The sequence below is a fragment of the Bubalus kerabau genome, chromosome 8 (genome assembly GCF_029407905.1).
Source record: "Bubalus kerabau isolate K-KA32 ecotype Philippines breed swamp buffalo chromosome 8, PCC_UOA_SB_1v2, whole genome shotgun sequence".
In the NCBI taxonomy this organism is placed as follows: Eukaryota; Metazoa; Chordata; class Mammalia; order Artiodactyla; family Bovidae; genus Bubalus; species Bubalus kerabau.
Window position 1 is genome coordinate 117,965,654 of NC_073631.1, and position 16,272 is coordinate 117,981,925.

At 40.3% G+C, this 16,272-nt stretch overlaps 1 protein-coding gene across 10 annotated transcripts in view; it reads left to right on the plus strand.

Moving 5' to 3' along the window:
* The window catches only part of GALNT11 (polypeptide N-acetylgalactosaminyltransferase 11), a 55,215-nt gene that overhangs the window by 21,891 nt on the left and 17,052 nt on the right, over positions 1–16,272 (plus strand). For all 10 annotated transcript variants that reach the window (XR_008718180.1, XR_008718181.1, XR_008718182.1 and 7 more), the window contains exons 2-4: positions 7,048–7,374; positions 12,100–12,223; positions 13,696–13,862. Coding sequence is in view for 7 of the 10 variants with exons in the window: in XM_055591324.1 (XP_055447299.1) it covers positions 7,086–7,374; positions 12,100–12,223; positions 13,696–13,862 (580 nt within the window). In the remaining 3 variants the exon portion in view is untranslated. The remainder of the gene's footprint in view (positions 1–7,047; positions 7,375–12,099; positions 12,224–13,695; positions 13,863–16,272) is intronic.

The following is a 16,272-nucleotide window of genomic DNA, read 5'->3' on the forward strand; positions in this document are numbered from 1 at the left end:
TAGTTGTTTTGCATTAACTAACCTTAAATGTTTGTTTTGACCCTCCTTTTAAAAGCTTTCAAGCCTCGAATATTGAGGCCATGGCTATATAGAAGGAATGGCAGATAGTATGAAGCAAAAACCTTTTTATCATGTAGATGCTGGATTCATTATTTGTTAGCATAGATTCAGTTTTCAGCCTTTTGATTTTTGTTTGGATGTTTTAATTTCTTAAGCAGTTAAGGACTTGTTATTTTATTTATAACAGGCATCTGATTGGTTTCCACTTTCTTTATATTTGGGTGTTAACTTCTTGACCTGTTTAAAAGACTCCTGAAATTTTTTGCTTCTGAAGATTTTGAATTATATTTTAAAAAAATGACCAGGTTTTGTCAGTTCCTCTCATTTTTATAGGTTCCTCAATTTAGTAACTATTTAATAACGATTCACTACATAAAAAATTTCTGTAAAAAGTTACCATAATATGGCTTGAAAAATATTCTATTTACCCATAAAATTGTTGAGAGTTAATACATTTTGTAGTTTAGACCAAGGAATCTTGATGTGCTCTAGTGGAGAGGGTGAGCTGGGGGTATTATGTGAAACATCTTGATGGAGTGGGTCGAACCTTATGGGTGAGGAGAAAACTTGTTTCATTTTGCCCTTAGGTGCTGGCAGCCAAGAGGAAGCCGAAAATCGCGCAGTGGACAAAGTGGAAAGTAGCCCCTCTTTTTATAGCAGAGAGCTTTATTTAATTTGTGAAATTGGACAATGAGAGTCGGGGGGGGGGGGGTTTGGAACCATTTCCAATAATAAATATGGTTACTGTCCTGCCTAGTTGTCATGCTCAGTTGCTCAGTCGTGTCTGACTCTGCGACCCCATGGACTATAGCCCACCAGGCTCCTCTGTCCATGGGATTTTTCAGGCAAGAACACTGGAGTGGGTTGCCATTTCCACTCCAGGGGATCTTCTCCATCCAAGGATTGAACCTGCATTGGCAGGAGGATTCTTCACCTCTGAGCCACCTGGGAAGCCCATACTGTTGTTGAAATAAGGTTGAAATAAGATCTCCATGCATAGCATTAAGGTACTGCTTGGCTCAAACAGAATAGTATATTTGTTTGGAAATCCCAGCATTTTGCAAGCACACGATAACCACATTACAGTAATTTTTTCATTTGTTGTTCAGTCACTAAGTTGTGTCCGACTCTTTGCAACCCCATGGACTGCAGCATACCAGGCTTCCCTGTCCTTCAGTATGTCTCAGAGTTTGTTCAGACTCATGTCCGTTGAGTCGTTGATGCCATCTAATCATCTCATCCTTTGTCGCCTCCTTCTCCTCTTGCCTTCAGTCTTTTCCAGCATCAGGGTCTTTTCCAATGAGTTAGCTCTTCACATCAGGTGGCCAAAGTATTGGAGTTTCAGCATCAGTCCTTCCAATGAATATTAAGAATTGATTTCCTTTAGGATTGACTGGTTTGATCTCCTTGATGTCCAATGGGGACTCTCAAGAGTCTTCTCCAGAAGTTTTTTAATTAATTTCAACAAATATTTATTAAGTGTTTGCTATGTGCTAGCTTTTGTTATAAGCTTGGGGGATACTGCAAGAAACACAACAGACAAAAAACTCTTGCTCTGATGGAGCATACATTCTAACAGGGAACAGACAGACAATAATTAACATAATGAATAAGAAATCAATGTATGTAAGAAGGTGGTAAGTTGTATGGAGTAGGGAGGATGGGAAGTGCTAGTGTTTGGTGGTTGAGTTGCAGTTTTGAACCTGCTTGTCTAGACAGAACTTTGTTAAGGTAATAGTTGAGCAAAGATTCAATAGAGGTGAAGCTGTGTGCTAAGTCGCTCATCGTTTGTGACCCTGTGGACTATAGCCCTCCGGGCTCCTCTGTCCATGGGATTCTCTAGGCAAGAATACTGGACTGGGTTGCCCAGCCCTCCTCCAGGGGATCTTCCTGACCCAGGGATTGAACATGTGTCTCTTACATCTCCTGCATTGGCAAGTGGGTTCTTTACCACTTGCACCACCTGGGCTGGGATGAAAAGGATTCTAGGCAGAGGGAAGAACCCATGCATAATCCCTTATTACACTTTTAGTGACCCATAAGGAGACTGTGTCTAGGATGAAAACGAATGAGGAGGAAAATAGTGGGAGATAACAGTCGGACTATTACATAGGGACTTTTAGGTCATTGTAAGGAACAGAGGGTCACAAATACCTTTCATATTATATTTTAAAATTAGACCTAATGAAGAAAAAGTTAACATTTGTTGAACCCTAACCTTCCCCTGTTGTCCTGAGCTGCTTAATGGCAGAGCTGTTGATTAGCACGCTCTGGCTTCTCTGTGATTGGAAATGTTGGCTGGCTTCCTCTCCTGGTTCCTTGTGCGTGGCTCCCTTCTGTGTTCCCTGTCAGGGAGGCCAAGGTTGAAGTGGGGAGGCCTGGAGTGGTTTGAGGAAAAGAATCTAAATATAAATCTCCTTACACAGTTGAAGAAGAGATTGGCTTCTTACTCACAGTTCTTTATGGAATCAGAGCAGCCTGTACGGGTAGTCTTTTTATTTCTGTTTATGTTCTGGCTGCGCTAGGTCTTTGTTGGGGGACACAGGCCCTTTTGTGGCTGCAGTGACTTCTCTCGTTGCAGACCACAGGCTCGAAGGCATGTGGGTAGTTGTCGTACATGGGCTTAGTTGCTCCACGGCATGTGGGATCTTAGTTTCTGGACCAGGGATCGAACCCACGTCCCCTGCAGTGACACGCTGATTCTTAGCCATTGGACCACCAGGGAAGCCCCATGAGGTTAAGTCTTAAACTGAAGAATTTCATGGCCTTTTGAAGAATTAGTGCTTTTGTTTTTGTTATTATTTGCTTGTTTTTTCCCTACCTCCAAGCAAATATTTTAGGAAGTTATAATGCCTGTTTTAGTTAAAATCTAATGTTTCACTGAAGAACTGTGGACGGAGGTTCATGACATTGTCCAGGAGGTAGTGGTAAGACCATCCCCAAGAAAAAGAAATGCAAAAAGTCAAAATGGTTGTCTGAGGAGGCCTTACAAATAGCTGAGAAAAGAAGAGAAGCTGAAGACAAAGGAGAAAAGGAAAGAGATACCCATCTGAATGCAGAGTTCCAGAGAACAGCAAGGAGAGATAAGAAAGCCTTCCTTAGTGATCAGTGCAAAGAAATAGAGGAAAACAATAGAATGGGAAAGACTGGAGATCTCTTCAAGAAAATTAGAGATACCAAGGGAATATTTCATACAAAGATGGGCACAATAAAGGACAGAAATGGTATGGACCTAACAGAAGCAGAAGATATTAAGAACAGGTGGCAGAAATACACAGAAGAACTGTACAAAAAAGATCTTCATAACCCAGATAACTATGATGATCTGATCACTCACCCAAAGCCAGACATCCTGGAATGCAAAGTCAAGTCGGCCTTAGGAAACATCACTAGGAACAAAGCTAGTGGAGGTGATGAAATTCCAGCTGAGCTATTTCAGATCCTAAAAGATGATGCTGTGAAAGTGCTGCACTCAGTATGTCAGCAAATTTGGAAAACTCAGCTGTGTTCACAGGACTGGAAAAAGTCAGTTTTCACATGTATAATATCATATGTGAAACGAATCGCCATTCCAGGTTTGATGCATGATACAGGATGCTCGGGGCTGGTGCACTGGGATGACCCAGAGGGATGGGATGGGGAGGGAGGTTGGGAGGGGTGCTCAGGATGGGGAACACGTGTACACCTGTGGTGGATTCATGTTGATATATGGCAAAATCAATACAATATTGTAAAGTAATTAGCCTCTAATTAAAATAAATTTATATTAAAAAAAAAAGTCCATTTTCATTCCAGTCCCAAAGAAAGGCAATGCCAAAGAATGCTCAAACTACCACACAGTTGCACTCATCTCACAGGCTAGCAAAGTAATGCTCAAAATTCTCTAAGCAAGGCTTCAAGAGTATGTGAACTGAGAACTTCCAATGTTCAAGCTGGATTTAGAAAAGGCAGAGGAACCAGAAATCAAATTGCCAACATCTGTTGGTTCATAGAAAAAGCAAGAGAGTTCCAGAAAAACATCTATTTCTGCTTTATTGACTATGCCAAAGCATTTGACTGTGTGGATCACAACAAACTGTGGAAAATTCTTCAAGAGATGAGAATACCACCAGACCATCTTACCGGCCTCCTGAGAAATCTGTGTGCAGGTCAAGAAGCAACAGTTAGAATCGAACGTGGAACAATGGACTGGTTCCAGATTGGAAAGGAGTATGTCAAGCTTGTATATTGTCACCCTGCTTATTTAACATATATGCAAGTACATCATGTGAAATGTTGAGCTGGATGATGCACAAGCTGGAATCAAGATTGCTGGGAGAAATACCAATAAGCTCAGATGTGCGGAGCAGAAAACAAAGAACTAGAGATTCTCTATGAAAGTGAGAGGAGAGTGAAAAAGTTGGCTTAAAACTCAGCTTCAGCAAACGAAGATCATGGCATCCGATCCCATCACTTCATGGCAAATAGATGAGGAAACAGTGACAGACTTTATTTTTGGGAGCTCCACAATCACTGCAGATGGTGACTGCAGCCATGAAATTAAAAAATGCTTGCTCCTTGGAAGAAAAGCTATTGATAGCTTATGGTGAACGGTGTCAGATTCTTGATCTCCAAAGAAGATTTAGTTTCAGGACCAGGCTTGACAAGTGCTTTTGTGTAGCAGAGTTTTATTAAAGTACGAAAAGGGACAGAGAAAGGTTCTGACAGAGACCTCAGAAGGGGATGGAGAGCCTCGCTAGTCTTAGCAAGGGAGTTATATACTGTTTTAATTAGTTATTACAATAAGAATGTCTCAAGATTGTAAAGATCTTACTAGACCCACAATTTACATTTTAAGATAACAGGATTAGCCAGAAGGTCTTCAGGAAGGAGAAATTGTCTTCAAGCAGGATACATTGTTTTTATATAATCCTTAGTACAGTTGTTTGTTGTGTAATCATCAGTTCTAGGCTTAAAGAAAGTTTCTTTTTAGTTTTCTGTGACTGTGACTAAGGAATGGAGAGAGAGAGAGAGAAACACGTTTGTCTTTTCCTCCTCCTTGAGAATTCTAGACACCTATCTCTACTTCCAGAGCACCAGACCCTTTTCTCCTCCTTGGGGATCCTGGACTTCTTATTAACCTGCCTAGGAATTGACTCTCTCACTGTGAACAACCTAGAATATTAAAAAGCAGAGACATTACTTTGCCAACAAAGGGCTGTCTTGTCAAGGCTATGGTTTTTCCAGTAGTCATATATGGATGTGAGAGTTGAACTACAAAGAAAGCTGAGCCCGTAGAATTGATGCTTTTGAACTGTGGTGTTGGAGAAAACTCTTGTGAGTCCCTTGGACTGCAAGGAGATCCAACCAGTCCATCCTGAAGGAAATCAGTCCTGAATATTCATTGGAAGGAGTGAAACTGAAGCTGAAACTCCAATACTTTAGCCGCCTGATGTGAAGAACTGACTCATTGGGAAAGACCCTGATGCTGGGAAAGATAGAGGGCAGGAGGAGAAGGGGATAACAGAGGATGAGATGGTGGGATGGCATCACTGACTCGATGCACATGAGTTTGAGCAAGCTCTGGGTGTTGGTGATGGACAGGGAGGTCTGGTGTGCTGCAGTCTATGGGGTCAGAGTCAAGAGTCAGACAGGGCTGAGTGACTGACTAACTGAACTGAGTGTTTCACCTAAATGTTTCTACTCAGTATTGTCTGCAACATTTTGTTGCAAAGTTACAAATTTGTAACTTTAATCATTTGTCTTAATGGCTCCATTCATTTTGCTTAGAGAAAGTTTTCTTCTACTTCCAAGTAAAGTGGATCTTTCTCTGTGCCTGTCTTTAACTTAACAGTGCTGCAGCTGACCTGACAGCACTTTGACCTGCGTCTGACTTTCCTTTTGTGCAGTGGTCATTTCCCATTGGTGTTACTGTTGGGGGATGTTTTTGATTGTTTGGGTACTGGTGTTTTGTTTTTCAAGCTTTTGAATTGACATGTGGTGAAAGAACTAATAGTTTTTGGTTGGCAGATAGTTAAGAAATTGAACCATTTGCTGTCTTTTGGGCTTATGGCATAACATTGTACAAAACAGCTTAATTTTTGAATTGGAGCTTACTGATGCTGATTTGCTTTGTCCTGGTTTGGGGGGGCATGATAATTTTTGAAAAAATTATTTTATACTATAGAAGTTAGTAATGTATAAGTAGTATTGCTTTGTAGATTTCTTGTTTGTACATGACTTAAATAGTGTTTCTCTGCTCTCACGCTCAGTGAAACGATTTTATATGTGCAATGGGCTCTCTACAGACAATTCCTGAGGGGGCTGTGTGAAGCCTCCATGAAGACCCGATATTACAAGAAGCTTAGGAAAACATTGCTGTTCAGTGCCCTATTGTTTATAAGACATCATAAGGAGAGGGAAAATGGGATTATTTGAACTCTTTCAGTTATAAATTTGAAATGAAACTGTTGAATCTAGAGTGGGCATTAGGGCAGGTTTAACCTTTGATTGGAGGGTAAAACTTTTTAAAAGTTGCTTATTTATAATAACAGATTTTAATATTCTTGGGTTAAAAGATGTAGTCTAATAATTTTACAATTAGAAGGGACCTAGATGTGCTGTCATGACTTGTGTAGTACTTAGCTTTTACTTATGAAAAGTTAGAACCTCAAAAATACGAGCAGAGTGAATGTGGTCCAGATCAAAGGTGAAGAGGTAGGTATCCATTAACCTGGGCGGATGAGCAAGTCAGCTCTGCTGCTGCTGTTGGTTTTCTCAGTACTAACACAATGGGTCTGTGGTTTCAGTTGTTGAATTCCTTTATTTTTTTATTAAGTGCTATCCCTGTATCTTCTTACATTTGACTCTCTGTTAATGACGCACATGGGGTCCTAAGTAAATTGTTCACACGTGTTACTTGGTAGTTTGGGAAACAGCGAGTATAAAATTGGTATTTAATTTTTTCAGCGTCTTCAAGTGTCTAACGTGTTTGTCCTTCTCTTTTAGGAAACTGACAATGGCCCTGCAGCGATGCTAGGTCTACAATGGGAAGTGTCACAGTTCGGTATTTCTGTTACGGATGCCTTTTTACATCTGCAGCCTGGACGCTTTTGCTTTTTATTTATTTCAACTTCAGTGAAGTGACTCAGCCACTTAAGAATGTGCCCATCAAGGGGTCTGGGCCCCACGGACCATTCCCCAAAAAATTTTATCCCCGTTTCACTCGAGGTCCAAGTCTAGAATCACAGTTCAAAGCAAACAAAATTGATGATATGATAGATAATCATGTTGAAGACCCAGAAAGAGGCAACGTGAAATTCTCTTCTGAATTGGGTAAGTGTACCTGATATTTGCTAGCAACATGTCGAAGTATTTCATCGTTGGAAGTGCAAATATTCTTTAAATCACGTATTGTTCAGAGGACTAGACATGTGACTTTTTTCTGTACTGATGTATCTTGTTCATGAACTAGCTGGGGTCCTGTGATTTTTGCAGACAAAGTAAGGAGTTATATTCTGTTTTGTTCAGTTCTGACTTCAATATTTTATAAAGACTTCGGAGAAACTATGAGGTCCAGAATTGGAGGGAGGTGGGACAGGGCAGAAAGGAAGAAAAATTAAGTGGTTGGAAAGAAAATGGAACCTATGGGGGAAGATTTTAATTGCTAGCATTATTTAATAAGGGAAAGCAATGGTTGAAAAGTGACTATTTTAACATATTTTGAAAGGCAGAGTTAAGACAGGACATAAACCATTGGGTTTAGAAATAAATTGAGACTGCTCCTGCTAAGTCAGTTCAGTCTTGTCTGACTCTGTGCGACCCCATAGACGGCATCCCACCAGGCTCCCCCGTCCCTGGGATTCTCCAGGCAAGAACACTGGAGTGGGTTGCCATTTCCTTCTCCAATGCATGAAAGTGAAAAGTGAAAGTGAAGTCGCTCAGTTGTGTCCGACTCCTAGCGACCCCATGGACTGCAGCCCACCAGGCTCCTCCGTCCATAGGATTTTCCAGGCAAGAGTACTGGAGTGGGGTGCCATTGCCTTGGGACTACTTATATCTAAAAAGATTTTTACTTACAAGAATTATTGAGGCGCTGGAATATATTTATTAAATATAGGAGTTTTTTTATTCTTAAAAAATTACATTCTGTTCGGTTTGGAAGCAAGACTGAACACTGCAGTTCTCGAGTACTGGTTTCAGCAAATTTTAGTTTAAGGGATATATGAGCCATTTTGGTTGTCTTTAAAACTTAAGAACTTTGATCTTCATTGAAGAATCAAATAATAAGTAATTTAAGAGTAAAAGCATATAGTGAGAGATTCTGAGAGATTGAAAGATCCACAGAATATAAAGGAAATGTAAAAACAGATTTCATCAGTTTCTAGGATTTAATCATTTCCTAATACAGGAGGTCAAAAGTATTGAAAATTATATGAGGAAAAGGAAGCTTTTACTTTATTTTTCATAAAATATACCTTCTATTCATTTTCAAACAGCCATTGCTTTTTAAAAGCATTAATGGAAATTTTTCTTTTTGTTTATAGTAATTTTTATAAAATTTTTATAAAGTTGTAACATTGGGTTTGCCATTTTTAATGGACTTTGCCTTTGAATGTAGTACTGAGAGAATTGTAGATATTTGAAGTGACGAACTCAGATTACCCATCGGAAACTAAATTCTTTATAAAAGATCCTAAAGATCACAAAACAATTAGAGCTAATAAATGAATTCAGCAAAGTCTCAGGGTATAAGATCCACACACACAAGCCAGTTGTATTTCTGGACATTAGTGATGAACAGTCCAAAAGTAAAATTAAGAGAACAGTCTCATTTACAGTGGAATCAGAAGGATGTACTTAAGAATAAATATACCAAGGAGGTATAAGATTTGTACATCAGTTGTGCTGCAGAGCACAACGGAAAGAAATAAAAATAGACCTAAATAAATAGAAAGACGCCCTAAGTTCGTGGATGGAATGCTGAGCACTGTTAAAATGTCAGTGCCACCCAAAGCAACTCACACTGAATGTAAGCCTTATCAAAATCCCAATGGCCTTTGTTGAAAAGATGGAGTAGCTGAGTCTAAAGTTGATAAGGAATTGCAGGGTGCTCTGAAGTCTTGGAAAAGAACAAAGTTGGAGAACACATACTTCTCTTCCAAAACTTCCTAACGGTGTGATACTGGCATAAGGAAAGATACATACATCGCAGGATAGACTGAGAATCCAAAAATATACCCTCCGACATCTGTGGTCAAGTAGCATCTATGGTAATGCCTAAGAACAAGTAACGTGTGGTCAGTTGGTTTTCAGAAAGGGGTGGTAAGAGCAGCTAATGTGGAAAGGATGGTCTTTTCAGCAAACGGCGCTGGGCCAATTAGATCCCCATGCAAAGGAATGAAGTTGAACCCTTACCTCATATTGTATTATATTAACTCAGAATGGATCAAAGACCATAAAACCCTTAGAAAAAATCTTTGGGATAAATCAGATAATAAATTGGGAAAACACTGCATTCTGTATTTCATCCCCTCACACCTGTGTATATCTGTAAAACAATCAGCATTCTTAAGAACAAAAGTTTACTCAACTTTAATTTTTTTCTGTTATTATTTGTCCATAAAAAAAAAAGTGGCAGTGAAAGTGCTCAGTCCTAACCCCTGGACCACCAGGGAACGCCCTTACTTGACTTTTAAAATCCGATGTTTTCCTGAGTGGCCATGAAATCTTTTTCTTCTTTTTAACCTCTACTAGTAAAGTAATGCTCAAAATTCTCCAAGCCAGGCTTCATCAATACGTGAACCGTGAACTTCCAGATGTTCAAGCTGGTTTTAGAAAAGGCAGAGGAACCAGAGATCAAATTGCCAACATCTGCTGGATCATCGAAAAAGCGAGAGAGTTCCAGAAAAACATCTATTTCTGCTTTATTGACTATGCCAAAGCCTTTGACTGTGTGGATCCCAATAAACTGTGGAAAATTCTAAAAGAGATGGAATACCAGACCACCTGACCTGCCTCTTGAGAAACCTGTATGCAGGTCAGGAAGCAATAGTTAGAAGTGGACATGGAACAACAGACTGGTTCCAAATAGGAAAAGGAGTATGTCAAGGCTGTATATTGTCACCCTGCTTATTTAACTTCTATGCAGAGTACATCATGAGAAACGCTGGGCTGGAAGAAACACAAGCTGGAATCAAGATTGCCGGGAGAAATATCAATAACCTCAGATATGCAGATGACACCACCCTTATGGCAGAAAGTGAAGAGGAACTAAAGAGCCTCTTGATGAAAGTGAAAGAGGAGAGTGAAAAAGTTGGCTTAAAGCTCAACATTCAGAAAACGAAGATCATGGCATCTGGTCCCATCACTTCTTGGGAAATAGATGGGGAAACAGTGTCAGACTTTATTTTTGGGGGCTTCAAAATCACTGCACATGGTGACTGCAACCATGAAATTAAAAGATGCTTACTCCTTGGAAGGAAAGTTATGACCAACCTAGATGGCATATTGAAAAGCAGAGACATTACTTTGCCAACTAAGGTCTGTCTAGTCAAGGCTATGGTTTTTCCAGTAGTCATGTATGGATGTGAGATTGGGACTGTGAAGAAAGCTGAGCACCAAAGAATTGATGCTTTTGAACTGTGGTGTTGGAGAAGACTCTTGAGAGTCCCATGGACTGCAAGAAGATCCAACCAGTCCATTCTGAAGGAGATCAGTCCTGGGTGTTCTTTGGAAGGAATGATGCTGAAGCTGAAACTCCAATACTTTGGCCACCTCATGCGAAGAGTTATCTCATTGGAAAAGACTCTGATGCTGGGAGGGATTGGGGGCAGGAGGAGCAGGGGACAACAGAGGATGAGATGGCTGGATGGCATCACTGACTCGATGGATGTGACTATGGGTGAACTCTGGGAGTTGGTGATGGACAGGGAGGCCTGGCGTGCTGCGATCATGGGGTCGCAAAGAGCCGGACACGACTGAGTGACTGAACTGAACTGAATGTCCAGTGGAATTAGTTTTCCATGACTCGAAGTCAGGAAATGCTATTATAGGGGAGTCACTCTGTGAGCAGAGGCTAAATGTTTGATGTGGGAAAGAGAAAGCAAAAGGAAGCTTACTGTTCTAGGTAAAGGTGAGATTTCTGACAGTGTGAGAGCAAAGGTGTTAAATTGTAGTGATTTTGATTAGCTCTGGTGGACCTTCTTGACTGTGAAGTTGATTAAAGTCTGGAACTGGAGACTTTTTACAGAAAGGGTTATCAATAGTCTAATTTTCTAGGGGAAGAGTCCATATAAAAACTTGGGGTAAAAATTTTTTTCTAGAAAACAGAACCAAAAAACCCCCTTGCCCAGTTAATTGGGGCCTGTTGAGATCCATATGGGGTTCTGTAATCTGTTGTTTTTATGGTATAAATCATCATTAAGTCTCTTTTTTTCTTGGTCATAGGTAAGTTTTTTTTTTTTTTTCCTTGAAAATATTTTTAAATTATGGCTAATGAGCCATAATTTATGGTTAAGGTACACTTGGTTTTTTGAGGAAAGTTTAACTTAAACCTTGATATAGTTTTTTGAAAATGGAGACAAACTAGGTTTGAGAAACATGGCTATTACCTGTTTATAAGAAGTTAAAGCCAAGGTTTTCTTTAAGTTTTGTTACTCATTTACTCTTTTTGGCTGCACTGTTGCTCTGCTTGGGCTTTCTCGAGTTGTGGCGAGCAGGGGCCACTCTTCGTTGTGGTAAGTGGATGTCTCATTGCGATGGCTTCTCTTGTTGTGGAGCACAGGCCTGGGCACCTGGGCTTCCGTACTTGCAGCTCAGTAGTTGGGGCTCACAAGCTCTAGAGCACACGCTCAGTGCTTTGGTGCACAGGCTTGGTTGCTCTGTGGCATGTGGGATCTTCCTGGACCAGGGGTTGAACCCGTGTCGCCTGCATTGGCAGGCGGATTCTTATCCACTGCACCACTAGGGAAATCCCCAAGATTTTCTTGAGATCATAACAGGAATTGTAGCATTCATTTCCAGATTTAATTCACTGACTGTGACTTCATTCTTTTGCAGGTATGATTTTTAATGAACGTGATCAGGAGTTGAGAGACTTGGGGTATCAGAAACATGCCTTCAATATGCTTATCAGTAACCGCTTGGGCTACCACAGAGACGTGCCAGATACAAGGAATGCAGCGTACGTTCCTTCTTAGTTTCTGCTCGCCATTTTAATAACAGTGCTTTTAGTGCGGTATGATAAGTCATGGGGGTGGTGTTGCTGCTGCTGCTGCTAAGTCGCTTCAGTCATGTCCAACTCTGTGCGACCCCATAGATGGCAGCCCACCAGGCTCCCCCGTCCTGTTAATAATCTGCAATTAGGCTTCATCATTCAGGATACTAGAAAATTTAAGACAGATTTATTTCTACTCTTACTATGCTTGAAGCCACATGGTCTGAGATTGTACTAATAGGGTTCTAGAGCTTGCTGGGTTTCTTTTGAAATGTAAAATATGAAAAAGGAGGGAGGTACTAATTGCATATAATTAAGTAACCTTCTGAGTATATGTTTATTTTAAATGTTTGTTTATTGGATTCATAACAAAAAGGAAATCACATCAGTGAAGAATTCTACTCGTGATCTCACTTTTCTGTTTTCATTCTTTTTGTTTTTTCAAAGGCTTTTCTTTCATACGGTCAATCAGTCATTCACTCTACAGATCTGTTTCAGCACCGTCTGTTTGCTGGACACTCTGTGAGGCCCTGGAAATAAAATAGGACATAGCCCCTCGGTTCCCAGGGCTTAGTGTCTGTCAGGGGAGGTTGATAAGGAAGTGAGTAGCACAAGAATGAAGGCTCTGATAGGAACGGGTGAGACAGGGCCCCGACCCCAGAGTGACCAGGGAAGCATCAGAGAGAGGGACGACTGAGCAGTGCTGTACAGCAAGGTTGTCCCCTGTATGGGAACAGGCTGAGGCAGGAGATACACCGTTTGTCAAAGGGACTGAAACAGTTCTGTTTGCCTGTAGTGAAAGAATGGCAAGAGGATGAAAGTAGGCAGGGCCCAGATGTTGTAAGGCATTGTATGCTGTGCAGAAGAACATGGAATTCCTGATTTTATTTTTTAAGTCAGTGTTTTTTTTTTCCCCTTGTGGTCACTTAAAGCCAGCCACCTAACCTTTTTTAAAATCAAAGAGTTGCTTACATGGAAGCTCGTCCATTATCCTGATATATGTCATAGTTTACTCAAATCTTTTTATATGATTGAGCAAAAATTAAAATTTTCAAATACAGATATTCATATTTCCTTTTGAAACTTCATTGAGAAGAAACTGAACATCAGCTGTTGAGTGCTGCACAGAAAACTTGCAGTGATTTCAGTAAAAACACATCTTTGTGTAACCTCTGTACCAAAGAAGAAAAAATTCAAGTTTTAAAAACTTGAATTGACTTAAAAATAAGCAGAGTAGCAGGAAACAGAGGGAGAAATTATTAACAATTATAAAACTCTTGAATAAGAAACCACATTAATTCCTTAGCCACTTTTTAATAAAAATTGTTAATGATGTAAAGAAGAGGCTCAACAAGGGAGCAGTTAATGTTTAGTGAATGATAACCTAAAACATTCGAGCTTTTTGAAATGTCAGCATTTTCTGATATTCGTCTTTACAGATGTAAAGACAAGTCTTACCCGGCGGATCTGCCAGTTGCTAGCATTGTTATTTGTTTCTACAATGAAGCTTTGTCTGCCTTGCTCCGGACGGTGCACAGCGTCCTGGACCGCACGCCAGCCCGGCTTCTTCATGAAATTATCCTCGTGGACGATGACAGTGACTTCGGTGAGGAACACTGTAACTGGCAGTGTGGGATCTCTGCTTTGGTTCACTATAGTAATGACCACTGGCCATTCAGTGCCTGAAAGATAGGAGGACCCTCGTGCATGCAGCTGCAACAGAGCCAACCGCAATTACACGCCTGATTGTAGCGTAATTTTGGAGAAACTGCATTATCTGTGTAATCTGTTTTCAATCTATGCGACCCAAATTAGGCTCTTGAAATTTTCCCCTTGGCTTACTTTTTTAAAATAATAATTTTATTTTGAAATAATGACAGATTTGCAGTGAGTTACAAAGAGGTCCTGTGTGCCCTTTCACCCTGTTTCCGCCATTGGTTACATAATAACACAGTATTGAAAGCCAGAATTGAACATTGATACCACGCGTGTGTACAGTTATTTGCCATTTTATCCCGTGAGTCTATTTCTGTAACCACCACTGTAATCACGGTGCAGACAGGACTACTCCCATCACCCCAAAGATCTCCTACCTGCTACCACTCTATTCACACGCACCTTTCTGCCCACACATCCTTAATTCCTGGCAGCCCTCATCTCTGTGATTTTGTTTCCATCTCTATGGTATTGTCATGGGGTTGTTATATAAACAGAATCACACAGTATGTGACCTTTTAGGATTAGCTTTAACTTGGCAAAACGCTTTGGCTTAGGTTTATCTTGTCAGTCTGTTACATCGGCTGCCTCCAGATAAAGTGGATGGCATTGTGATGGCTCTTAGATGGTCTCTGAATGCTGGTACTTTATGCTTTAGTACATACTTCTTTCACTTCAGTTCAGTCGCTCAGTCGTGTCCGACTCTTTGCGACCCCATGAATCGCAGCACGCCAGGCCTCTCTGTCCATCAACAACTCCTGGAGTTCACTCAGACTCACGTCCATCGAGTCAGTGATGCCATCCAGCCATCTCATCCTCTGTCATCCCCTTCTGTTCCTGCCCCCAATCCCTCCCAGCATCAGAGTCTTTTCCAATGAGTCAACTCTTCGCATGAGGTGGCCAAAGTGTTGGAGTTTCAGCACCATTCCTTCCAAAGAACACCCAGGACTGATCTCCTTTAGCATGGATTGGTTGGATCTCCTTGTAGTCTAAGGGACTCTCAAGAGTCTTCTCCGGCACCACGGTTCAAAAGCATCAATTCTTCAGTGCTCAGCTTTCTTCACAGTCCAACTTTTACATCCATACATGACCACAGGAAAAACCACAGCCTTGACTAGATGGACCTTTGTTGGCAAAGTAGTGTCTCTGCTTTTTAATATGCTTCTTACCTTTCTTTAATTCAGCATAGACTCTTCCTAAGAGTGATTTCGTGTACACAGCAGGATGGAGGGCAGTCCTCAACCTTGTGAGAGATGATATTCCCATTTTACAGAGGAGGAAATAGTAATTTGCTCAAGATGTTACCTAGTAGAGTTGAAATTAGACCCAAGGAATCCACCTGCCGGTGCAGGAGACTCAGGTTCTATCCCTGGGTCAGGAAGATCCTCTGGAGAAGGGAATGGCAGCCCACTTCAGTACTGTTGCCTGGAAAATCCCACGGACAGAGGAGCCTGGTGAGCTACAGTCTGTGGGAGTGCAAGAGAACTGGACACAACTGAGTGACGAAACCACCACCATTCAAGCTTTCTGCTCTTTTCATTAACAGTAAGCTGCAGAGATACACTGATAAATTATATGCCAGTTACATGTCTTTTCACAACTTGAGTCTTTATTAAGCATTCCTTATGTATCAACAATAGAACTGGTATGCCAGTATACTTATGTATACAAAATGAGTAAATGTATGTTCAGATCAACGAGAGTAAAATTCTCAAACCTTGGTAAACGTTGAAACGTCACAGGAGAAACAGGGAAAAATTAATTAAAAAATAAATGATTAAAAAACCTAAGAATTTGCATCTGGACCAAGTAGAAGATTGGCTAAGTAATATAATTCTAAAATTTATGGTGTTGAATTTATTTTTCTATGTCAGCCTGTGATTTGTTTTTCATTCTGTGGGTATTTTTTTCTAAAAGAGAAAACTCATGATCAGTTACAATGGTTTATATGCTAACTATGGAAAGAATTACTTATTAGATCTTGTATGATGTCTGAAGTTATGAAATTTAAAGGTAAGTGAGCTAGAATTTATAAAAAAAATAGTGCCCATGGCAGATGCTAAATTATAAATTAGTATAATAATGTATTTACTGCTGCTATTATATAATTCTTGGTAGGGCAAAGAAGTTATTTCTCAACTATTCTGAAATGGAGTAGGACTCAAATTACTTTGAAAAAAGGCATTTACATATCAGTTTCTTCTTTATTTTAAGTCTGATTTGTATGTAGTCAGCTGAACATTCATACACTTAAAATACTCATTTTAAACATTCTTTATGCAAAGTGTTGAGTTAGTTGC